The 27,867-nt window shown below is 32.2% G+C and overlaps 1 protein-coding gene across 7 annotated transcripts in view; it reads left to right on the plus strand.

Annotated features, from left to right (window-relative positions):
- The window catches only part of LOC143226205 (dual specificity calcium/calmodulin-dependent 3',5'-cyclic nucleotide phosphodiesterase 1-like), a 219,110-nt gene that overhangs the window by 137,988 nt on the left and 53,255 nt on the right, over positions 1 to 27,867 (plus strand). The window contains exon 1 of one of the 7 annotated variants that reach the window (XM_076456881.1): positions 21,904 to 23,161. The exons of the other annotated variants lie outside the window; for them this stretch is intronic. Within the exon in view, the coding sequence (XP_076312996.1) occupies positions 23,029 to 23,161 (133 nt within the window). The 5' untranslated portion in view covers positions 21,904 to 23,028. Of the gene's footprint in view, positions 1 to 21,903; positions 23,162 to 27,867 lie in introns of those variants that run through there. 7 annotated transcript variants of the gene reach the window in all.

Consider the following 27,867-nt stretch of genomic DNA (forward strand, 5'->3'; position numbering starts at 1 on the left):
ACATTTATGGGCAAAATGAAGAACAGTTTGGAAAATGCAATAGTTGCGTTAAATTAATATATCAAAATAAGCTAATATTTAGAGCTTTTATAACCTCAATATTCAAATTTTAAAGTTTTCTAATTTTGTGTAATGTTTGCTTATTTCACTGCTTTTTATTTTTAACAAATATAAACATTTTATTTTACAGGTAAGTGCTTAAAGTGAATGCAAAATCAGTGTCCAGAATTTCAAGGTAGGTTTTTCGAATTAATTTCTTTACGTTTAAGAGAAGCAGTGTTTCAAATATATTTTTTATTTACAAATGATACTGTTTTTGTTTCTGCGAACTATAAAGCATATAATATAAAGTATATAATAAAAGTAATAATGTGGTTTAAGACGTAAGATAACTAGTAATCAGAAGATATAATAATACTTTTAGTTACTATTTAAGTCTAGAGATGGCGATAAGAAATTTGTAATTTTCTAAATAATGTTTTAATATTCGTTAATTTTTTGTATCCTGTAGAGCATCCTGAAAAAGGAAAATAAAATTTAAAAAAATAGTATTGTACGTGACTCTCAAAAGTAGCATATTTCTTAATTCAGACTACTTTCTAACGAGACTTTCTCAAAGAAATCCTTTAAGAGACGTAAACAAGCTTAAAAGAAAACTATTACGTCGATCCCACGCTTTAGTTGAAAGCTTGTTTAGGCAGATTACAATGTTTATTGGCAAAAAAAATATTAAATATCTAAAGAAAGGAATATATTTCCTTGGATTAAATTTAACTTTAGTGCCAAGCGTGGATCGCTGGAATCTGTGAATCCCGAGATTAATGTCTCGTGATCCATTGTCTCAAAATTGATTCCACAATTTGAAGTCAATTATCTGAGTGAAAAATAAATCCTATTATTTTGTAAGATAAAAGTAGTTTAAAAAGTATCGGTTTGCACTGTTAAGTTTGCTGCCTTCTCTCTAGTCTATGAAAAGTTTGTAGATGTATTTCTTCTCAAATAAACAAACAAATAGTTACTTAAAAAATATATTTGTATAAATAACACCATAATAAGAAAGATAAACATTAAGCTCAGTGTGAATATTCAAAGTAAATGAAATGTTAAAATGCCTACATTCTATTATCTAATCTACACGTTTATTTGTGTCTATATAAACTTCATAATATATACTCTAGTACCTGAGACATTGTACCATTCAATTGTGTTCGAAAGTAAACATTAGTATTCAATTTATCTCAAAATATGCTAAATAAAACTTTAAAACGTGTAATTATAATTAACATATTTAAAACAAATATACTTTAACAAGAACAGTCGACCATCAGAATGTCATTGTACACATTTCTCTGTTTTATGTCTGTTTTATCTTTTTACTAATGTCGAAGTTCTGTACCCTGATGAGTAAGTGGTAAGTTTAAGTACATATAACGCAAAGATCCGGGGCTCGATTCTCCGTTCTGAACAAAGTGTAGGTAGGGCATCTGGTAGCTTGACGCTAAGGAAAGCAACTGTAATAATGGCATACTATAAACTAAATAATGCAAAATCATGGATCAAAATAAAGCTTGTGTATACATCGTATAAACAGCAGAAATCGACAGAGGGTGTTGAAGTTTTGCTTGCCAAAGATACAAAGTTTGTTTTATTATACTTTAGAATTTTATGAAACCGTAGCCTAACTTTCTTTGGATGAAACAAAGGAACAACCATATAGTATGTTCCTATTAATTTATATCATTATTTAATAAAACTTTTAATTTTTCAGCAGCTGCTGATTGTATATTAACGAATACCACAGGCCTGCGATTGGTTTGTCTTGAATTATTTACATGGTTACAGTGATATCTGTAAGCTGAATCCCAAAATTTTATACAGTTTTCTCTATCACGAACATATTTTTCATAAAACACTACAACGGAACACATTTTTCATAAAACACTACAACGGAACGCATAAAATAAAGATTACAACACGTAGTTTTAAAACTAAAAGACGAAAATTTCACGCACAATAAAGAACTCAGATTTAACGAGGAGGCATATTCGTTTGTACATCACTTTTCTTCCCTTTTCTTCAGTTTGTTTGTATTTTTTAACAAACATAATAATAAAAACGTTCTCTATGGTAAGCGAAATAACAATTTAATCAAAGTAATGTTTTTTTTTTATTCTTCGCAATTTGTAACAAATATTTACGTGACATAAAGAAATGATTAGTTTTGTTGCTGAATTGTGAACAATCCGTTATTAAAACCAAAACATGTTTTTACGGAGTTTAAATTCGCAGGCCTTTGTTACTTATTTGAATTCTATATTTTACTTTAGTTAATATTTACCTGATATCTGAGTTATTCAAATCTTCTTCCAAACACAATATTTTAGCCAGCACGTTATAACGTTGTTGAAACTTTATTTAATTTCTGTCATTCTGAAACATTCTCATGAAAAATTCACGTTTTTGTTAACAATATGTTTTACCTCAATGTATGACTAAAGATCGGCTGTGAACGTTTCTGGTCAATATCTAATAGCATCTACCTAATTCAGTAAACAGCGATGTTTTCCTTAAGTAATGTCCCCGGCTGGGACAACGGTAAATCTAAGGATTTACAACGCTAAAATTCGGGGCTCGATTCCCCTCGGTGGACACAGCAGATAGCCCGATAAGGATTTGCTAAAAGAAAAAGATACACACACACACACACGCCTCAAGTAAAAATATCTGCCTATTTATTTTTAGTATTTTATCAAATTTATCTTGGTTAATGGCATAACGTTTAAAAAAGACTTGCAAATCCACAATGGAAACAGACCACGAACAAATGGCATGTAATTGGTAGGTCTATAAATTAAAGCAATGTATGAAAGCTTGTCGAGACTTATCCCCCTAACAGATGAAGATGATAGCGAAACACGTGTTCTAGAATATCTGGTTTGAACATCTTCCGAATATCAATGAAAGATATCGATAAAATAGGTAAGGTTTTTCTTATTTAACGTAAATTCTTGATTTATGTGTTTATATCTTTATTACGTATTGAGTAAAAACCTTTCATATAGAACATTTCCTTCTGACTCTGACCATTTATATGACGTTTTCAACCTAAGTTTATCATCCTAGTTATTGTAGCACTGCAGATGCGTGCTGACTGGCTATCTCAGGGAATAGGGACAATGACATCATAGCTCCACGAAGTGGAATCAGAAAGAGTGGCTGTTTTAAGGTCATACTTCCCAGAAATGACAGCAGAGGGCGTAATGGTACTATGAGCGTGAGGACTACTAGAGGGTCATATAGATCAATATGTCATAAACTTTACACTAACAATCAAAGTCTTAAAGTTAATCATTCAGCCTAATTTAACTTATAAAAGAAACCTTAAATCTGTTCTTTTAATCTTATCGACTTTGTAGTTTTGGTGAACATATCGTGTAAGCCTTACAAAGGTAGACAGTTTTACTAAGGTTTTATTTAGCATTTACTATTTCTAGTAAATGCGTTGGAAAGTGTTACTGTACTTCCATACGATTGCATATAGATTCACACTTGTCTCAACATATATTTATAGTTTTCCTTTATATATTTAATTGCATTACATGTGTTAACAAAGGCAGATGGTATTTCTGTAGGCAGACGGTGTTATCAAGGTTCTATGGGCTAATGATGATAAGGAAAATGTTAGCACATTTCGTAGGATCATTAAGTAGCCAGTCGTAGTTTATCTAATTTTTCTAGCATACTCTTTACAAATCCTGAAAAATAATGGATATTTTGTGATAAAATTTCTATATTTCATGTAGTAATTTAACACACGATCTTACTGTTTCACTGTTGTGATGTCACGGATTAAATATATTCTTATGCTATTCCTCTACCCGCGTAACTACAAATACTATTGTATATGATGGTGGAAAAGATGTGGAGAAATATAGTATTAATGATGCATGTATAATACTTTGAGTCACTACATACAGCGAAATAAACTATGATCGCAGTGACAAAAGCTGGACATCGCTGGTGGACAATAAATTTGTATTTTACTATTGTAAACTTTATGCAGAAAACATATGAGTGCACAGGGTTTAAACAATTTATTTTCAATATTAAAAGTAATGTTTGTATATTTATTGTTAAGCGCTATGTGGGTATTAAAACCCTGTTTCTTCGTTGTCAGACTGCAGACGTACCATTCTGACTGGGGGTGGTAGGGAAAAATAAGTATATATATGAAATTTATCTTTTAGTAATGTATGTACCATCATAAATGGCAAGTTATACTCTCTATTATAACTGACTTGTTCAAGTTTTACTTACACATAAGTTTATTTTCTGTCATATTGAGCTTTCAGTTATTTCAGCCCCCCCCTCTCTTTTTAGTTAAAGGCCAGTTGTGAAGAGTCCGTTGTAATGGATGTGTAGGTGGTCAGTGGACTGTTGAAAAGTTTATTTACATAAAAACTATCAAGGTCTTTTTGTAACAACGCTAAGTTCATTTACATAAAAACTATCAAGGTCTTTTTGTAACAACGCTAAGTTCATTTACATTAAAACTATCAAGATCTTTTTATAACAACCCTAAGTTCATTTACATAAAAACTATCAAGATCTTTTTATAACAACGCTAAGTTCATTTATATAAAAACTATCAAGATCTTTTTATAACAACGCTAAGTTCATTTACATAAAAACTATCAAGATCTTTTTGTAACAACGCTAAGTTCATTTACATAAAAACTATCAAGGTCTTTTTGTAACAACGCTAAGTTCATTTACATAAAAACTATCAAGGTCTTTTTGTAACAACGCTAAGTTCATTTACATAAAATTATCAAGGTCTTTTTGTAACAACGCTAAGTTCATTTATATAAAAACTATCAAGGTCTTTTTGTAACAACGCTAAGTTCATTTACATAAAAACTATCAAGGTCTTTTTATAACAACGCTAAGTTCCTTTACATAAAAACTATCAAGATCTTTTTTTAACAACGCTAAGTTCATTTATATAAAAACTATCAATATCTTTTTATAACAACGCTAAGTTCATTTACATAAAAACTATCAAGGTCTTTTTGTAACAACGCTAAGTTCATTTACATAAAAACTATCAAGGTCTTTTTGTAACAACGCTAAGTTCATTTACATAACAACTATCAAGATCTTTTTGTAACAACGCTAAGTTCATTTACATAAAAACTATCAAGATCTTTTTGTAACAACGCTAAGTTCATTTACATAAAAACTATCAAGGTCTTTTTGTAACAACGCTAAGTTCATTTACATAAAAACTATCAAGGTCTTTTTGTAACAACGCTAAGTTCATTTACATAAAAACTATCAAGGTCTTTTTGTAACAACGCTAAATTCCTTTATATAAAAACTATCAAGGTCTTTTTGTAACAACGCTAAGTTCATTTACATAAAAACTATCAAGGTCTTTTTGTAACAACGCTAAGTTCATTTACATAAAAACTATCAAGGTCTTTTTATAACAACGCTAAGTTCATTTACATAAAAACTATCAAGATCTTTTTTTAACAACGCTAAGTTCATTTATATAAAAACTATCAAGATCTTTTTATAACAACGCTAAGTTCATTTACATAAAAACTATCAAGGTCTTTTTGTAACAACGCTAAGTTCATTTACATAAAAACTATCAAGGTCTTTTTGTAACAACGCTAAGTTCATTTACATAAAAACTATCAAGGTCTTTTTATAACAACGCTAAGTTCATTTACATAAAAACTATCAAGGTCTTTTTGTAACAACGCTAAGTTCATTTACATAAAACTATCAAGGTCTTTTGTAACAACGCTAAGTTCATTTACATAAAACTATCAAGGTCTTTTGTAACAACGCTAAGTTTATTTACATAAAACTATCAAGGTCTTTTTGTAACAACGCTAAGTTTATTTACATAAAAACTATCAAGGTCTTTTTGTAACAACGCTAAGTTCATTTACATAAAAACTATCAAGGTCTTTTTGTAACAACGCTAAGTTTATTTACATAAAAACTATCAAGGTCTTTTTGTAACAACGCTAAGTTTATTTACATAAAAACTATCAAGGTCTTTTTGTAACAACGCTAAGTTTATTTACATAAAAACTATCAAGATCTTTTTTTAACAACGCTAAGTTCATTTATATAAAAACTATCAAGATCTTTTTATAACAACGCTAAGTTCATTTACATAAAAACTATCAAGGTCTTTTTGTAACAACGCTAAGTTCATTTACATAAAAACTATTAAGGTCTTTTTGTAACAACGCTAAGTTCATTTACATAAAAACTATCAAGGTCTTTTTGTAACAACGCTAAGTTTATTTAGATAAAAACTATCAAGGTCTTTTTGTAACAACGCTAAGTTCATTTACATAAAAACTATCAAGGTCTTTTTGTAACAACGCTAAGTTTATTTACATAAAAACTATCAAGGTCTTTTTGTAACAACGCTAAGTTTATTTACATAAAAACTATCAAGATCTTTTTTTAACAACGCTAAGTTCATTTATATAAAAACTATCAAGATCTTTTTATAACAACGCTAAGTTCATTTACATAAAAACTATCAAGGTCTTTTTGTAACAACGCTAAGTTCATTTACATAAAAACTATCAAGGTCTTTTTGTAACAACGCTAAGTTCATTTATATAAAAACTATCAAGGTCTTTTTGTAACAACGCTAAGTTCATTTACATAAAAACTATCAAGGTCTTTTTATAACAACGCTAAGTTCATTTACATAAAAACTATCAAGATCTTTTTTTAACAACGCTAAGTTCATTTATATAAAAACTATCAAGATCTTTTTATAACAACGCTAAGTTCATTTACATAAAAACTATCAAGGTCTTTTTGTAACAACGCTAAGTTCATTTACATAAAAACTATCAAGGTCTTTTTGTAACAACGCTAAGTTCATTTATATAAAAACTATCAAGATCTTTTTATAACAACGCTAAGTTCATTTACATAAAAACTATCAAGGTCTTTTTGTAACAACGCTAAGTTCATTTACATAAAAACTATCAAGATCTTTTTGTAACAACGCTAAGTTCATTTACATAAAAACTATCAAGGTCTTTTTGTAACAACGCTAAGTTTATTTACATAAAAACTATCAAGGTCTTTTTGTAACAACGCTAAGTTTATTTACATAAAAACTATCAAGGTCTTTTTGTAACAACGCTAAGTTCATTTACATAAAAACTATCAAGGTCTTTTTGTAACAACGCTAAGTTTATTTACATAAAAACTATCAAGGTCTTTTTGTAACAACGCTAAGTTTATTTACATAAAAACTATCAAGGTCTTTTTGTAACAACGCTAAGTTTATTTACATAAAAACTATCAAGATCTTTTTTTAACAACGCTAAGTTCATTTATATAAAAACTATCAAGATCTTTTTATAACAACGCTAAGTTCATTTACATAAAAACTATCAAGGTTTTTTGTAACAACGCTAAGTTCATTTACATAAAAACTATCAAGGTCTTTTTGTAACAACGCTAAGTTTATTTAGATAAAAACTATCAAGGTCTTTTTGTAACAACGCTAAGTTTATTTACATAAAAACTATCAAGGTCTTTTTGTAACAACGCTACTTTTAAATTCTTGAACTCTTCATTTTTAAAGTCTAGTTTTCGTTAGTATTAATAATATGTTCTGCTACATTCAATAATATAGATACAAAATTAGAGAACCTAAGATATCTTTATATATTTCAATTTTAAATATTTTCAAATCTGCTATTTCTTTAATATAGTTAACGTTCTTCATTCTTCTGTCTTTATAGATCCTACATTATTGAACTTTAAGTGAAATTGTTAAGCTAGGTCAGAAACAGCATACTTACAACGAGTTTTGTACGACAAACTGCTTGTGGTTCTTGATGACGAGAAACCCACTTCAAATAAAAAAATTTATCTCAGGACGGCTGGTATGGGTATTAACACTTTTATTGATAAGGAGAGAACAAAGTTTCGACCTTCTTAGGTCATCTTCAGGTCAAGAAAACCTGTAAACAAAATCTGTTAACCTGAAGATGACACAGGAAAGTCGAAGTTGTTCTCTGCTTTATTAGTAAAAGTGTTAATACTCATACCAGCAGTCCTGAGATACATTTTTAAACTTCTTGTAGATTGTAGATTACTGCCATCTTCCATCTTCTCGAGTCCGAACAGGTCCTCAGGGCAATTTGATAACTGCACAGAAGTCGATGAAGTACAAGAAGTGCAGATCAGAGTCGGAAACACGGAATTATACACAATTTTATCTGATCATTCGAGAAATTTAGCAGATCGACTTTCAATGGTAGTTCTTTTAACTAGATTGGTTAAGTTGGAACTTTCAGCAACAAGTGGACTATTCTATCAGACGAAAACACAAACCTTGTTTGTTATTGGTCCTTACAGAACTATTTTTGTCCCTTTTATAACACCTTTGTCGAAATCATCCAAGAGATTTAGCTTAAAGTGTATAGAGACAAATCCTATGACATGGACTCTCAACTTGTTGTATTTCACTCTTGTCTGTCATCGCCTTTCCATTAACTGCTGTTTGTATAGGGGCTCATTTTGCCGTACGTTTTATCTAATTATCAAAGTTTTCTCAACATCCCATATCTCCGAGCCGTGAATTCTTGCCCTGAAGTCAAGACTGGAATGTTTGTTTTTAGATTACTCCCGCTATGACTTCAACTCTACATCTTCCCTATCTAGTATTGTGGTTTGCTAGCTACTGCCCACACTCGCTTATAGAAACTTCGCTCAGCCTTTTTCTCCATACTACACGTATAAAATATAGATGCAAGTCTTAGAGCCTTCACATAGTTAACATACTTAATATTTATATTCCAAAAAATATTTCACAGCCAAAATATCAAATAAGACTGAAGTATCAACACCATTTAGTGATTTTGAACTTTCTATTGTATGCGTTCATTGTTAATTATTTTAAATAGAAGTGGAGAAAATACTTTAATACTTTAAGTTTGTTTAGAGATCAAAATTAAAATATCTACAAAAATGTAAGGATATAATTATCTACAACGGTTAAACATAGTTATTTACACATATTATTTAAACTTTATATCTTTAGCAAAAAAAATCAACTTACAAATCTAAGCATGAAAATTATCGTATATTATTTAACGAATTAAATAAGCATTCTTTTCAGGATAGGTAAATGCTATATCTAATTACAGCAAATGTTTTGCAATTAACGTATTAAGATTTAAAGAATATCAATATCATGGAAATTAAGACAAAAATTAAATCAAAAGGTTAAAGCAAAATATTTAATTAATACGTTAAATGTACACAGTCATAAAAACAAAATCGGCAGTCTCGTTTAGTATTTATAAAAACGAAACATTAGGTGTGATAAAAACCTTTCACCAACAAGCTAAGTGTTTTAATAACACTATCCACCTGTAGAAAAACATGTAATGTAGTTAAATATATAGATTAAAAGTACAGACATAAATTGAAACAAGTTGAAATATATATATACAATTCTACAGAATCACAGTAACGTCAACTGTGTAACTTCTGTAATAAAAAACAAGGTAAAAGTAAATTTTTTACCTTTTAAAATTATATGGATTACTTATCAGTTTTTGTGTTCCTCAGAATAACTTTTCATTTAGTTTTATGAACTCACATACAGTAGTGAATAATAGAAGTTTGACATCTAAGAGCAAACAGAATAACCATTCATATTGCACAATAACAACAGTGTTTAACTTCAGAATTACTTAAATACAGAAAAGTGAATGTATTTGAAGTATTTACTCATATATATACTCGTGAATGGTTTCACACTACTTGGTGTTTTGAAAACAATCTGTCATCAAGTTACTCCAAACACAAATGTATGGAAAATTACATTAAGCTAACTTTTCGCCCCTTTTATTTTTTTTTAAGAATGATTACACAGAGAATCAAAACGAATGCGATAAGACAAACTACACTCGGTTCATAAGTTCTGACGTCAGTGGTCACACAGTAAATGCATTTCACTCAGAATAAGAGGCAGTGATTTAGTCGCTTTGCTGATTTCAGATAGAATGCATGCAGATAAGTAGATTTCCAAGACGAAAGACTATCATAAAATAAAATCCTTAGACTAAAACACAGATAAATTCCAGTCAAAGACACTCGAAAACCTGAGTGATTTGTGAAGCTAAAGTTTGAAAAATCTTCAAACTGCCGCTATAATTTTTAGGTTGGTTTAATTATATAATAAAGAAGATCCATTTTTTTTATTAAGTAACACACGTAATAGATATTAATCCGTAGTATTTTTATAATTACTAGCCTTTCTCTTTGCTTAAGAGCAACACTTAATATCATAATTATAAAACAACTGGGAACCCTAATTTTCTAGTGAATGTTGATAAATTAACAACTAAACCTGTCTTAAGTTTGTTGACAATCTTGCTAACAATACTTCGTTCGTCAAGGTAGATGAGTCGTTCATGCCAATTAAAAATATGTTTAACATCAGATAACTGTGGTATACATTATTACAGGAATCTAGAGTATTTGGGTATTTGTTTTGAATTTCGCGCAAAGCTACTCGAGGGCTATCTGCGCTAACCGTCCCTAATTTTACAGTGTAAGACTAGAAGGAAGGCAGCTAGACATCACCACCCACCGCCAACTCTTGGACTACTCTTTTACTAACGAATAGTGGGATTGACCGTACATTATAACGCCCCCACGGCTGAAAGGGCGAGCATGTTTGGTGCGTCCGGGATTCGAATCCGCAACCCTCGGATTACGAGTCAAACGCCTTAACACACTTGGTCATGCCGGGCCCTTGTTTTAAAAGGGGGAGCATGTTTGGTACGATGGGGATACGAACCCAGAATCTAGAGATAGTTGTTGTTTTCTCATAAGCTAGAAAATGAATAATTTTCACACAGTTAAGCCAGTTTCTTTGTCAAGCTTCTATTTTTGTAATAGAGAAAATAGCCCGCAGTGAAATATTTTCACTCCCTGATTGATTAATTTTCAAGAACATTACTTGAAATGATTGAACTAGACTCTGAGGGAACGGGAAAACGTACGTTAAAGTGTATTAATATATGACGAAGTGTTTAGTCTTTAAACCGTATTTAAACGGTTTACAAAATGTAGTAAACGTAATCCGTAATTAAAATATATCAAATATATATCAGCTGTAACATTATTTACCTTATGTTAGGAAAATGCCTTATGAAAATAGCGAAACTGAATTGCAGCTTTACAACTTACTGTCATGGTATTTAAGTATAAATCGATCATCTCAAATGAATTATATATTTTTGCTTAATGTAACGGCTTATATAATTTCATTGATAAACGTTGTACAATATCGTTTTGTTCCTTAGTAGGGGAATTTGTTAAGCATTAGAAACATCCTTTTGTTGCTTGGTAACTATTGTTGTTAAGGGATTCAAGAAACTAGTCTGTTGCTTTGCAAAGGTTGTTTAGGGCTACAGGATACCAGTTTGTATCTTCATTACGACCATTGCTAAGATCTATAAGAAATTAGTCTGTTGCTTTGGAAAGGTTGTTCAGAGCTGCAGGATACCAGTTTGTCGCTTTATTATTACCGTTGTTACGATCTATAAGAAAGTAATCTGTTGCTTTGTATTTTCCAATAACTGCTACTAAATGCTACAAAAAATAACTTTATTGCTTCGCCCTCCTGCTGAATGGTACAAAACACATTCTAGTATTTCTTGATGTTTATCGATTAGAGCTACGAAAAATCGCTCTATGTTTTGATAACTACTGTTTCCTGTTTACGGAGTTTTGAGCCCGTTGTACTTCGCCATTCAGTAACGTAACTTAATGGTATTTTTTGTTTTGCTGACCAAGGCTGTACTGATGGATCTTAAAAAGATGAAACTGCAGTCCACAGTAGAGAATACAGTCAATCAAACAATGTGTTAGACCTCGACGTCACAAGTTCTATTTTTAGTCTCGCCTTGGCGAAAAAGAAAACATTTATTTAACATATATATTGCTAGTCTGTTTAATTTAATTGATTACAGATAAAAACCAGAGCGACACTCAGGATAGCGCATACCTCCGACACACTCTCAAAACACACGAAAATCTCTTTTTTGTTCGTTGTTATCAACAAATACGGACCACTTTCAGCAGACCAATAAGGTATAATATTCTACTTATGTCCACTAACTTTCTTCAACATGCGATTTAGTTTTAGCTGAGGTATATATAGAACAAACGTTAAATTTTCCAATGTTAACAGATAGAGATTTTTTGGACTTTTATTACCTTGACATGGCCTTGCCCTTTAATTATGAGCCTCCAAAAATTTCTAATTTGGTTAATAGTAAACAATAGTTATAAGTGCTTTTCATAAAAACAAACTTTTTCTGTTGACAGTTAAGGCACATTCATTTTACAACCTGTTTACTACAGCATAATGACATTTTGAAATACACCGGAAAAGAACGAATTCTGATGAGCAACTACCTTCCTACTGTTAACTACTGTTAACTTAAAAAGACACCTGTCTGGTATAATGTATAAATGTTTAACGTCAGAAATTAAAGATCTCTTTGCACTGGCGGACATATTATGATTAAATAACTATTTGACTGTTATCATTTTATATGCACAATTTGAATAGAAAACGAAGATTAAACAAAATAGTTCAAGAAAAGTTTATAGACATTCTGAACCTACTAAGTTTTCATTCCATTTTATTCAGTCGTAACAAAGAGCTATTTTAAAAGGTACCGCCAGTAATGAACGAAAGAAGTGGTGACGTAAGTGGAACGTAATATTTCATGCTGAGGTAAAGAGGGAAGGAAATTGAACCATGCTGTTAGAAAACTAAAATGTTGTGTTAAATAGGAAGAAACTTGTGTTTAACGTACCAAACTTTTAATGGCTGTGGCATTTTGCACACCAGTGTAGTGCTTCGTATTTAAAACGGTTAAGTGGTTTGGTTAGATTACTCACGTAAGATGTTAGATGCGTAAATTTACGAACGAAGACGATGGCAATACAGGGCATTTTAACGACTGTGAGGTTAAAACTAAATGAGTTAAGCCTATTCCACTACACGCAAAACCCGCCAAACACCACTAGTACAAGAAGAGACAGTTTGAACCCAATGGTCTAGTCAAAAATAATAAACTGATCTATTTACCTAGTAAAAAAACATTAAATCTATCAGCTTTTGAAACATGGTTATCAGGGGTAACAATTAATACTCAGTGATGTTGACGATACCGGGACTCTAAGAGTGTGGCGATACCGGTACTCTTAGAGTCTATTAACAAATGAAAAAATTTACAAACAAAACCTTAACAAGAAAGTAATTCTCTCTGAGATGTGACTGTGAGGTATGACAGATCAGTTCCCCAAATACCTTTCTCTCCACAAAACATTGTACTATCTACACCCTCTCATGCACTCTCTACGTATATGGTGACAACGTTCGTACTTCAACACTCTTTTATTTTTCGTAGTTTATTAATGAATTTAAAAGTAAAGCGTTTCCTACGCACGCACGCACGTTACTCATTTAATGATGTAAAACCTAAAACTTGATACTTTCTCACTCTTTGATTTCTATCCAATAGAACATTGTTGTTTTTATATATCATCTAAATACGAGTTCCAGAATCTGTGATCCACTGACTTCTCCAAAATACGTTGAACATGTTGGACTGAAAAAGAATTATTCTCTATGTTGTTTTCACTTATATACCACTTATAAAACATATTCGTACGCATCTCATTGCCTTTTTGTTTTCGACGTGCATACAAGGATACGTCACATCATATCTAAAAACAATTTGTTTTTATAAAATATGTATAGTCTGTCCATAGTTCTAATAGACGCATTACTGTATCCTTAACTACAGTTTCTGTTCCCTACTGACACAGCGGTAATTATTATTGTTTATAACGTTAGAAACAGGTTTTCAAAGCCTATGTTGTGCACATTACTTACAGGCCATTGTGTATCTTTGTGCTTAACTCCCCTCCAGATTTTCTTAGTGGCTGACTTTATTTTCATAACTTACCGAATGTTACTGAAATTTGTGTCTATAAGATGATTTATTATAATATCATTCATTCAAATTATTTTACACAGTTTCCCGCTTATTATAAAAGTAGTTGACGCTCTTATAAATTCGAATCTAGTTAAAAGCCCCCCCACTTCCACCTCACTCAGTAGCACAGCGGTATGTCTGCGGACTTACAATGCTTTAAACTGGGTTTCGATACCCATTGTGTATCTTTGTGCTTAACTACAAACAAATTTAAATGTTCTTTTTGGCTGATTCTGCTTTCATAGCTTATCGAATGTTACTGAAATCTGTGCCTTTCAGATGTTTTATTACAAACTGATTCATTTGTTTAAATATTGTTTGATTACAAACGGTTTCCTGGTCCGGCATGGGCAGGTGGATAAGGCGCTCAACTCGTAATCTGATAGTGGGTGGTTCGAATCCCCGTCACACCAAACATGCTCGTCCTTTCAGGAGTGGGAGCGTTACGGTCAATTCCTCTATTCGTTGGCAAAAGAATAGCCCAAGAATTGGCGATGGGTGATGATGACTAGCTGCCTTCCCTCTAGTCTTACACTATTAGGGATGGCTAGCGTAGATAGCCCTCGTGTAGCTTTGCTCGAAATTCAAAATAAGCAAACTGTTTCCTTTGTTTAAAAACTGTTTTATTACAAACTGTTTCATTTATTTAAACATTTAGCATAGTTTCCATTTATTATAAGGATATTTGATATCCTTACAAATTCGGGTCTAGTTTAAAAACCCCAAGTGGTTCAGCTGTATTTCTGCGGACTTACAACACTAAAAACTGAGTTCCGATACCAGTGGTGGGCAGAGCACAGATAGCTAGCTTGTTGTGTAGCTTTACGAGATATTCGAAACGAACAATCAAAAATTATTAAAAGGTATTCAGTAAAAAATATTCACGTGTAATCATTTTTTGATTTAGTAGAATAATCATAATACACGATATACATCATATAAGACGTTTGGTGAAAGATTCTTCATAACGTGAGCTTTTTACTTTTCGTTTCCCATAAATGAGTAGCCATTTACTGTAAGACGTTCAATGCAAAATTCCACGTGGCATCAAATGTTCTCTTTTCGGTTTAAATATATGTTTTGGAAAAAAACTGACTTGATCGATTTGCCCCTGAAGGATATTTCCTATTCAAAAATTAAATATTTAATATCAAAATCTAACAATGGCACGAAAATGCACAAGCCTATACATTACACATAAAATATTACAAAAGAACCATTTCTGAAACTTTACAATGAAAGAAAGATGTAACATATTTGAAATATATTAAGTATTTTGTTTGTTGTTTTCATGTAGAATATTATCTAGTTAAAAAGACGAGATACTGTAGTATAGTAGTTTGACCAGAACAGTCGTATTAACATCGCTGTAAGAAAGTTTCCGCTACAGTTTGAAAAACAAAAACATCATCAACTTTAATCTAATCAAGTAAGAACATTTTTAAATGTCATTTCACGCACATAGATTAGAATTATTTGTTTCTTTCTTGTACATATGTTGACGTTCCAGCATAAAGTCTCATAATTTAAAAACAACGAAAGATGTTAGAAATATATGTACTTGCATCATTAAGGTGCTCTGTTGCACCATAACTACTTTTGTCAAATAATGCAGTTACCATAGCAACATTTAAAAGCGATATTTTAAGGAGAAAATCTTCGCAGGTTAAATGTTGGATTACAAACGACTAAGGAAAACCGAGACAGTTGCACGTTTCAAATTGCATTTATTAATTATCCACGTGCGTATAGGGGCTAAGTTAGCTAATTACATAACAAAGTAACTGGATGAAAGAAAGAATAGAGTTGCTTGCTATAAATGGAGTTCAGTCAAAGTGTCTTAGTGTTACATATGGGATACTCAGGATTGGATGTTAGGATCTTTTTTCTGTTGTAATTATCACCAATTCCAAAGATAAAGAAATGGCCGATAAATTACTTAAATTTGTTGATTACATCAAGGTCTTGGATGTGAATAATTGTGAAGAAGATGCTAAGGCTTCACCAAAAGATTTAGATCATTGATTTTGTTTGATTTTTATTGACATGTTATAGTACATACAAAACGTTGCATGAAAACTATCATAATTTAAATTATAAGTATAATTTGGATGGAAATAACGTTAACAGTGTTATGGAAGAAAGGTATCGTGGAGTAGTGGTTGATCAGTCTCTTAAGCCAAGCAGTGTAGTTGTGATAAGACAAATAGCATTTTAGATTGTACCTTCATAAATATTCAATAAAAGTCTTAAGAGGTTATAATTTCATCGCGCATGTCACTGGTTAGGCCACATTTGGTGTATTGTACCCAGTCTTGGACTCCTTATCTTAGAAAAGACCTTGAGTTGTTGGAAAGAGTTCAGAAGATAGTTGTCAAAATAGTGCCTAGGGTGGAAAGTTTATTGTGGGAGGATAGGTTAAGATCTCTGGAAATGTTTTCTTTTATTGACACATCATCTCTTATCACACGTAACAGAAATATAACATTTGACAGTAAAATTCAGTGAGTTTAAGAGAAAGCTTTATAACTATATTAATGGTAAGAGTTGACTTTGTGGATTTTTTTTTATAATTTTCTTATTTAATAGTTTTATTTTAGTTCAATGAATAGGACGGCGAAGACTGGTCAATAGGTACCTTGTTATTCCTAAACATTGGGCTGTGCGTTACGATATTTTGTAATGTTTTCACAGTAAAGGCACCATTCCTTGAAAAATGTTTGTTTTTCATAAAATGAATAGGTGTCAAAGTTCTATCCTTCTTCTTTTGCTCTATTTCTACGAAACGTTTTACAATATGAAGAAGACACTATAAGTAGTTTACTTTTCTATGGTGGCATCTATGTATTAGGTTTTAAATATTTAATACTTCTTCGGGTAAATTCAAACAATAGGATCCCCTAATTGCCATATTATCTAAAGCGCACTTAATTTACACCTAGGACTCCCTGTGGCTCAGCGGTATGTCTGCGGACTTAAAACGCTAAAAACCGGGTTTCGATACCCGTGGTGGGCAGAGCACAGATAGCTCATTATGTAGCTTTGTGCTTAATTCAAAACAACGACAACAACTTTACACTGAGAGCATTCCTCCATATATTGTACTTTATTTTTATATTATGACTAGCTCTACCAAATAACAGCGAGTCAATGAAATCGCTCCACAATAATTAGGAGATAGAATGATGCAGTAATTAGCATGCTTGGTCGCGGATGAGTAGGTCTAAGGTTCGAGTATCGAAAATAATTTAATATGCTCTGCATTTTCAGCTATGAGTGCGTGTATGTGTGTATTATAAATGTGACACTTAACTTTATTATTTGGATGAAACTGTCTGCAAGATGTTGAATCGTCAGTAGTTCTATATTTGTTCTATGCCTGTGTCTTGAAAGTTCCTGACCTAGACTTTCGACTTGTATGTCGTGTGTGTCTGTGTTTTCTTATATCAAAGTCACATCTAGCTATCTGCTGTGTCCACCAAAAGGAATCGAACCCTTGATTTTAGCATTGTAGATCGGAAGACTAAACGCTGTTCCATTGGAGGACCTTACATGTCATATGAGATGCATTTTAGGTTAAAGATACTACAGTACTACTAAAATTTTAATTGTTTGTGTTATAAATATTTCAATACTTAATTTTGTTTACTTAAAGAACATGTTTTAACGTTAAGAAATTTCGAAAGGTTTTGGAGTACAGATACGGAGAAACAGGAGCGGATTTAATCCTAAATTAATTCTAAATACATTTCACATACTAAAGTCCATATTAAATACACGTCCAGTTTGGATCCGTAAGTAACCCTACTAGTAGATCAGGTAGTTTGATCTCATTGTAATACTACATAAAATGGTACTTTTTTTAGGAATATCAAATTATGAAATTTTAGGGGTGGTTACATTTATTTAGAATTTCTGGACATTAGACTAAATGAAACTATTGTTAAAGACCCATTTAATTTCAAGAAGTTTTTTGTTCGTTTTATTTTATGTAACAAAGTATAAATATTTAAAGTCTCCTGTATTCACAGTGATAAAAACATCTAACATTAAAGAGGAAAATCGTCCGTTAATATGAGCAAATAACCCTGAAAATGACAATTTATGGTATACACTGACTTCCGCCGATAAATCAGAACACAGATAAGCAGTTTCTTGCAAGGATTGTTGGTTAATACACAGGTAAATAGTTTTTTGCAAGGAATGTTGGTGTGAACCCAGATAAGTAGTTTCTTGCAAGAAATGTTGGTTAATACACAGATAAATAGTTTTTTGCAAGGAATGTTGGTGTGAACCCAGATAAGTAGTTTATTGCAAGAAATGTTGGTTAATACACAGATAAATGTTGGTGTAAGAAGCTCACGGTATACTTATTAACATGATTCTTTATTATTATGTGGGGAGTTTTAAAACTTAAAATCTGAAGAATCTTATAAAGAAATGTTGGAACAGAAACAGAGTTTCTCGTTCAACTTCGAGTCAGGCCACACTTTATTGAAAATATTTATTTTAGCGCTCTCTCTAGACGTTCAAACTCGCACTCGCCAGAAATCTGTGTATTTACAGTTCTAAATAAAGGGCATTATAAGAAAGAAATGTTAACTATATATTTCCTATCCAAAGTTATTTATAACTACAAACTCTCTGGTCGCGTGTTTTGAAGAAAGGCTGCCAAGAAGTCTGAAAAACTGATCATAAGTGCCAGTATTTATTACTATTGGTCTTACGAAACAATGTTTGGTTAACACAATAATTTCACTCTTTCTAACATCTATTAAATTATGTAAAATGCGGCCATTCCTCAACTAAAAAAACAAAACACTTTGACATTACAAAGAACTGTTTGTTTGAAGTTAGACTACACAATGGGTTATCTGCGTTCTGCCCATCATATGGGTATGTCACTGAGAGGGAATTTCTAAGAAAGACGTTACAGTTGTATTTATGTTTGTAGATAACAGTTACAATAATATAGTTTTCCCTCTCGACAACTTCAATTCACAAATTATATGTGTATCTTAAACACATCTTTTGAGAGAAATTTAATAAAACATATCCCTTGTTCGTATATTTGCTTATCCTTGGAGCAAGAAAGAATGAGATATATGCTAAAGAAAAGAAATGTAAGTCTTAGGAATATCAAATCTGGTGTCAATATTTGTGTTACAGGTGATAATTCTCTTTTAGTAAATAGAAATGAATCACGAAGGTCTCTTGGTTTTTTTAGTCTGAAACCCCTTTGAATAAGTTAAAGTCCACATTATCTCAAATTACAAATTCGTCCGTTTCTAAATTTCTTTCTGAACATCACTGGTGTTTTGTGAATTCTTGTAAACTGATGAGCAGTGAAACGTGCAAAGAAACACGTGTTTGTATAATTTATACAAAAGTGTTGTTTGTTTGTTTTTTAATTTCGCGCAAAGCTACCCGAGGGCTATCTGTGGTAGCCATTCCAAATTTAGCAGTGTAAGGCTGGAGGGAAGGCAACTAGTCATCACTACCCACCGCCAACTCTTGAGCTAATCTTTCACCAACGAATAGTGGGATTGACCGTTACACATAACGTCCCCACGACTGACGGACGAGCATGTTTGGTGCGACAGGGATTCGAACTCACGACCCTCAGATTATGATTCAAACGCCTTAACCACCTGGCTAAAGTTAATTGTCTCTTTTATACATTCTATTTCTAAAAAAAAAAAAAAAACCTATTTGTGCAAAATTTTGGAAGAAATGTGCACGCTTAAAATGTTCATTGTTTTGAAAAATAGTTGAAAATAATGCGCACTTACAAACATATATTTTTTTATTCGTAAAAATCCCCGAAAAGTATGAAATGAAGTTTGATTTTATTCATCGAGAGACGAATGATGAATGAATAGGTTATGTAGAAAAACAACGAAGAATCATTATCAAGGTACACAAGAAAGACTGGCTGATAAGACGAGAGCTAAAAATAGGGCAGAGAGAAAAAAAAACATAGAAAAGAAATTTCAGTTAAAGCAAGATAAGAGTGGCGGTAATACTTCTATAATATTACACGTAAGAACACTGACGAGCTCAATAGAAAAAACAGGCGGTAAACTTCCAAGATCAAGGGGAGCAGCCAGACGATATGTACAAAGCCATGTGACAGAAGAACCAAAAAAAATGAGGTTCAGTCTTTTAGATTTTATCTTCAGTGACAGGTCTGGTTTCTGTCAAATTTCAGCATCGATACCTTCACAGTTACTTATTTAAAAAATGGTAGTAGCTATCGAAAAGAGGGGGAATATTGATTTTCTTGGTATATAATTAGTTGGTGCTCATATTTTTGCCTTCTTTTATGGGAAGAGAAAAAGATTGAGGATATTTAACTTTGTAGCTTAGGATCGCTCTTAAGTTTTGTCAAGAATAAATGCCATAAAAGAAAAGTTGCTCATATTGTTTGTTAAACAGCGCAGCTGATCACCGCATATCACAGTTTCATCTCTGAACACACTTTTAAAGCTTGAAACGAATACCGAACGCATTGTTTTATATGTGGTGCACTCTAATAACTTTTGTAGAAGTTTCAATAGAAACAACTTCTGTTTACTTGTAAACAAATTAGAAACTAAATTAATAGAATACTGTTTTGTGTGAAAATCAGTTACTTTCATTAAGAATATCGACTGATATTTTATTATTGTACTGAGAATCATTGGAAAGAAAACTACAAAGGGATGTAGGTAGATAACTAGATATCACTTTCCAAACATCGGTCTCTCAAGTACAACACATTTCTTCATTTGTTCTGTAAGTTTCGTAAGGCAATTCAGTAAAATATAGATGTCATCTTACGAATTCAACAGTTGACGGCTGATCTGAGACGTTCACTTAACCGCAAACTTTTCAAATGCAAATGTCATCTTACGAATTCAACAGTTGCCAGCTGATTTGAGACGTTCACTTAACCGCAAACTTTTCAAATGCAGATGTCATCTTACGAATTCAGCAGTTGACAGCTGATCTGAGACGTTCAGTTAACCGCAAGTTTTTCAAATGCAAATATCATCTTACAAATTCGACAGTTGACAGCTGATCTGAGACGTTCAGTTAACTGGAAGTTTTTCAAGTATACTTCACTTGAGAAGACTAAAGAAGTGAATTCGATACATTATTCAAACCCGGTGCCCCTATGACGTCATTTTGTAACTGTGTACACGTCAACCATCATGTCAGTACATAACAGGTGGTGGCGCTAATAACGAAAGGGAAACTGACAAATTAACATGTTCATTCAGCTGAGCACCCGATTTAATTCCACGAATGTTACATACTAAATGTTTATGGTACAGCTACTTACTAGTATCAGGTTTAGATATGCAGTACTTATTGTTAAATATAAGTTTACTTTTTAGTGTTTCATTCTAATTAACCAGCAACTTGGAATTAATTTTAAAACAGACAAGTTTTTGTTTTGCGCTCATAACGTTTTTAGTTTTAAAATTTTGTTCATAGTAAACCATTAATCAAAACTTCAAATGTTTGGAACGTCCATACTATTGCTGAACGGTGCTTTACGAACACTTTCTACAAATTAATTTAAAACGAGGGGCTCAAATTGTCACTCGACATTTGTTATGAAATTCAAGTAAGCCTAGTTGTTTTCGTCCCTTATCGTGCTGCGAGTGTTATGTTTTTTTTTCCTCCTCTTCCCTTGTGTAGCAGCATCAGAGTTCTGGTGCGGTGGTCCCTTCACGTGAATGGTATAAGCGCGTGACGACAAACGAGCCAGAATCACATAAACGTATTCCACTTGTCTGTCTTCCAGGAGCGTACCAGTTCTTGAAGGTGAGCAACCTAGACTGGTGACAGTCCGGCGTTAGCATAAGGTTAGATATTTCAGCAAGTAATTGTAAGGTAGGAGAGACCAAGACAAGTATCGCAATTTGTTTCAGTATTGAATGTAATACGTTTCATTTAGGCTTATGTAACCTGGAGGTGAATATAACCTACGCATTGTATTTCTCTATAGTATGTTAGTAGCGTAGAACGTAATTAGAACTTAATGATCGTCGTTCGTTTGTTTGTGGTTGTTTTTAGCTTTTCAAAATATACAGTGAATTGAATCTTTACTGAAAATCTATGTTAAGGTAAAAGAAAATGTTTCCTGTTTACAGTTTTTACAAACGGTTTTATTTGTTCTGAAACTTGCATCAGGAACAATCCTTGAAGTTAACTGGAAAACAAGAACAACTCCAGCTTGAGTCCAAAACATAAACATAGGGCAGAAAAAAGACCTAATAACTATTTCACTTTGACGATAAGCAGAAGTGGTTCAATAAATGTGCATTTTTAGTGTCATTCGCTGATCTGTTAAATTAATGATAAGGAACCAGTGGCTCAGTGTACAAACAAACTTTAAGTTCCAGAGAGTAATTGAAGACAACTAATACATATTTTTTTCTTGTATTTAATTAACGAATTCTAAAGGAGAAGGTTCACGGCAATGTCTTAATGGAAAGACTGGAAACACACCGAGAACACCAGTAAATTTTAGTTAGACACTAAAGAACGTTTACTTTCCAAAACAAGTTTCTTGTTTCATCTGTTTCGAGCTCTAGAGAAGGATAGTTGCACATGGTTTAAAAGTTAGCTGTCTTGACGTCACGATGAAATGATACTGGCATGCTTTGTGGAAAATGGCATCGTTCATCGACTACCAGATCTGGTGAATAATGCTACAATGTTAAGGACAGTCGTAAAGTGTCTTGCCGAACTTAATAGTTCGATCTCACTCTGCAAGACGAGTGCGCACCAGCAATTTGTTTTAAAACATGTCCACAGCTGAGAACCAGTTGTAGCTGTTTAATTTCTTCAGAACTGTATTCAAAGGCGGAGTCTTGACCCATCAGATATACAGACTAGTCCTGTTAGCCACAAGTGACTCGTCGAACGTGGTCAGGAAATGAGTTCACCTAAACCTGTCAAAGATTTGCTTCAGAAATCTAACAGTGTTCCAATAATGGCAAATGGAGGACGTAGGGGTGAGCAAGCGCGCCGCTGCGTTCTGCGATTAGATGGATGTTCCTATCTGATTGGTAAGTGTTCTGGTTTGATCGGCAAGTGTTTCTTCATTCTCGACCATCTTACTTCCTGTTCATGCGCCTCCATGCCATGTGGGTTATTTAAAAGGTCGTTGACAGAATTATTTAACGATGATTTTGTTTAGCTATTACGATTCTTATTGAAAACCTTTCGGTTACACCTTTTAATGTCAGGTGCAAGTGACCGAAACGTCATGAATAACAATACCTTACTACCTTTTGGGAAGTTTTTTTTTTAAGTCAACGTTTTCTTCGCTAAAATTACTAGTGTAAAACTGGTAACTAATGAAACAGGTAATAAATTTCATGATAAAAACTGATATCAACTTTGGCTTTAGTAACTAGTGAAATATTTAACAAACTTCATGATAAAAACTGATATCAACTTTGGCTTTGGTAACTAGTGAAATATTTAACAAACTTCATGATAAAAACTGATATCAACTTTGGCTTTGGTAACTAGTGAAATATTTAACAAACTTCATGATAAAAACTGATATCAACTTTGGCTTTGGTAACTAGTGAAATATTTAACAAACTTCATGATAAAAACTGATATCAACTTTGGCTTTGGTAACTAGTGAAATATTTAACAAACTTCATGATAAAAACTGATATCAACTTTGGCTTTGGTAACTAGTGAAATATTTAACAAACTTCATGATAAAAACTGATATCAACTTTGGCTTTGGTAACTAGTGAAATATTTAACAAACTTCATGATAAAAACTGATATCAACTTTGGCTTTGGTAACTAGTGAAATATTTAACAAACTTCATGATAAAAACTGATATCAACTTTGGCTTTGGTAACTAGTGAAATATTTAACAAACTTCATGATAAAAACTGATATCAACTTTGGCTTTGGTAACTGAAATATTTAACAAACTTCATGATAAAAACTGATATCAACTTTGGCTTTGGTAACTGGTGAAATATTTAACAAACTTCATGATAAAAACTGATATCAACTTTGGCTTTGGTAACTGGTGAAATATTTAACAAACTTCATGATAAAAACTGATATCAACTTTGGCTTTGGTAACTAGTGAAATATTTAACAAACTTCATGATAAAAACTGATATCAACTTTGGCTTTGGTAACTAGTGAAATATTTAACAAACTTCATGATAAAAACTGATATCAACTTTGGCTTTGGTAACTAGTGAAATATTTAACAAACTTCATGATAAAAACTGATATCAACTTTGGCTTTGGTAACTAGTGAAATATTTAACAAACTTCATGATAAAAACTGATATCAACTTTGGCTTTGGTAACTAGTGAAATATTTAACAAACTTCATGATAAAAACTGATATCAACTTTGGCTTTGGTTACAAGTGAAATATTTAACAAACTAAATGATAAAAACTGATATCAACTTTGGCTTTGGTTACAAGTGAAATATTTAACAAACTTTATGATAAAAACTGATATCAACTTTGGCTTTGGTAACTAGTGAAATATTTAACAAACTTTATGATAAAAACTGATATCAACTTTGGCTTTGGTAACTAGTGAAATATTTAACAAACTTCATGATAAAAACTGATATCAACTTTGGCTTTGGTAACTAGTGAAATATTTAACAAACTTCATGATAAAAACTGATATCAACTTTGGCTTTGGTAACTAGTGAAATATTTAACAAACTTCATGATAAAAACTGATATCAGCTTTCGCTTTGGTAACTGAAAATGTAGGCCTAAAGTAAGTAACTTACCATTAGTGTCCAACAAAGATGTGTATATTTGTCATTGTGATCATACCATCCCATTAATCTCTTGTAATCAGTAACCTGTGATTAGAGAACTAAGGTGAAATGATAATATTATGAGGCGTAAAAGAAATTATTTCTGATAAAGTTTGGCCCGGCATGGTCAGGTGGTTAAAGCACTCGACTCGTAATCTGAGGGTCGAGGGTTCGAAGCCCTGTCACACCAAACATGCTCGCCCTTTTAGCCGTAAGGGCGTTATAATTATACGGTCAATTCCCCTATTCGTTGGTAAAAGACTAGCTTAAGAGTTGGCGGTGGGTGGTGATGACTAGTTGCCTTCCCTCTAGTCTTAATTAGGGACGGCTAGCGCAGATAGCTTTGCGCAAATTTCAAAACAAACTAAACGGTATAGTTTTCCTTTTTTTCAGATTGAATTTATATCAGACACGTAAAGTCACAAACAAGGTCAATTAAACGTGTTGAAAATGCTTTTGTTTGTGTAGCATATTGGGTTGGCGCTGTGCTAGTATTCTTGCAACATTACAGTTTGTTTGTTTTTGAATTTCGCGCAAAGCTACTCGAGGGCTATCTGCACTAGCCGTCCCTAATTTAGCAGTGTAAGATTACTTGGGCTACTCTTTTATCAACGAATAGTGGGATTGACCGTAACATTATAACGCTCCCACTGCTGAAAAGGCGAGCATATTTGGTGCGAAGGGGTTGCAAACCCGCGACCCTCAGATTACGAGTCGCATGCCTTAACCCACCTGGTCATGCCAGGCATATATATTTTTCTCTTCAGACTTCTCTTTTGTGACCTGGGAGCGTATAACAAAAATACGATGGAAGATTATATTTGGAAGCTGATACGTGAAAGTGATTTACATTACAGTCGCAAACCTCGAGAAACTACTCACTTCTAAATATTTTTGTTCATTTCTGTATAACTTTAGTGTAAATACATGTAAATCTTGATTCACATCTTGTTTTATTCAGACCTTATGTAAATGAAAATGTGCAAATTTGCCCGTTTTTATATAGAAAATAGGTTAATTTCTTAATTTCATTATCCATGTCACAAAAGCCAAGTTTGAAGGGAATAATGGTAATTTTTTCTGTACTTTTTCAACATAAGTAATGAAGAAATAACACATACTATTCAGGAACAAACTTTATATATAGTTTGTTATATAGTGTAATAAAAGGAACTTAAAATAGGAAGGAAATATTATAGATATAAAATAAAAACGACTCGAAATAGGAAGGAAATGTTATAGATATAAAATAAAAACGACTCGAAATAGGAAGGAAATGTTATAGACAAAATAAAAGCGACTCGAAATAGGAAGGCAATGTTATAGACGTGAAATAAAAACAAGTTAGAAAAAGAAGAGAATATTATGAATATAAAGATGTTTATGTTCTCTTATAGCAAAACCACATCGGAGAATCAAACCCTTGATTTTAGCGTTGTAAATCGATAGACTTATCGCTGTACCGGGAAATGGGACATATAAAGATGTCAAAAAAGAAAGTGGTGCAGAAACACGAAATTAAAACAAGTTGAAAAAAGGAAGGGATTGTTATAAGGATACAAAATAAAGACAAGTTTGATAACTGTTATTGTTTTGAATTAAACACAAAGCTACACAAGGGCTATCTGTGCTCTGCCCACCACGGGTATCGAAACCCGGTTTTTAGCGTTGTAAGTCCACAGACATACCGCTGAGCCACTGTGAGGGCAAAGTTGGATAAAAGAGTAATGTCACAAAATAAAGATAAACTGGAAAATGAAACTCGTAGCTACAACTTAAAGATAAGATGTAAAAAAAGGATAATTTCATAGATACAGAATAAAGACAAGTTGGAAAGGAAACGCAGATAAAATATAGGTATTAAATACGAACTGAAAAGCATGAAACAATGCGTATATAAATGAAATGCATTCTGTTGGAGATTAACAACATAACTACGACAAAATGTTAAGCAATTGTTTGAAATAGTAAAACTATGTATTTCTAATTTTATGCGATATGTGGTATACGGAAAGTTAAGAATCTTTGTTGTACTTGAAAGTAAAACTGTTTTATTCTGTTTGTTTTGTACCCTAAGTACTAAGTAACGTGATGGTTATAATATCTCGTCTCAGAAATGGTCTTTCATAGGAAACCAAGAAAACTGTTGACCTTTAGTATTGGCTAATATTGTTCAAGGTCACATGAAAGTGATATGCTGAGATTAATTGGGTCAGTTCCTCAACTGTTGACTTCTAGGTTTGGTTTAGAGACGCTTCCAACAAACATCCACAGATTTGGACACAAATAGAAGGCAGCGTCTAATTAGATTGGCTGGGCGCAAGATTTTTAAATGGTAGAAAGGATAGCCATATGACGTATGTTGTTTCCATAGCAACAGACGATAAAATGTTAATCATCCTTCTAATCTAATAAAACGTACGTCAGGTCAAGTAGAGTTAATGAAAGTAAATATTGAGATGTAACGATAAGTCCTTCCAGTAAATGAGGTCACGTGTCACATCAATTTAATGAATCATATTATATATTATAACTGTCACTTCCAAGCCTTATTTTGTATTTAATATTTTTCTCTGTATCATCTGTTATACTTGTTTAACGTTAGGTAATCTCTGACATGCAATTAGTTAACGGTATTAAACGCTATTCAAAACCGTGTAATGTTACGCCCTTCATTACCGTTTTCTTTGAGAAATCTGAAAAGTTATTTTGTTATCTTTGAGATATTTTGTTGTAACGTGTCCTTGAGTATAGAAATGAAAATGAAGAAACAGCTAATTTTTAAAGGTACTTTATCACGTGTTTTATTGTACTGAAATGATGTTAGATAACTTACTTTCAAAGATATTCTATTTTTAACGTTTTCTCTATTAGAATGAAAATGAAATTTCTTGCTTCTGTACTGGAATGATGCCAACATTTTTTTAAAGACACTTTGTGTTA

Source organism: Tachypleus tridentatus, chromosome 9, assembly GCF_004210375.1.
Source record: "Tachypleus tridentatus isolate NWPU-2018 chromosome 9, ASM421037v1, whole genome shotgun sequence".
Lineage (NCBI taxonomy): Eukaryota > Metazoa > Arthropoda > Merostomata > Xiphosura > Limulidae > Tachypleus > Tachypleus tridentatus.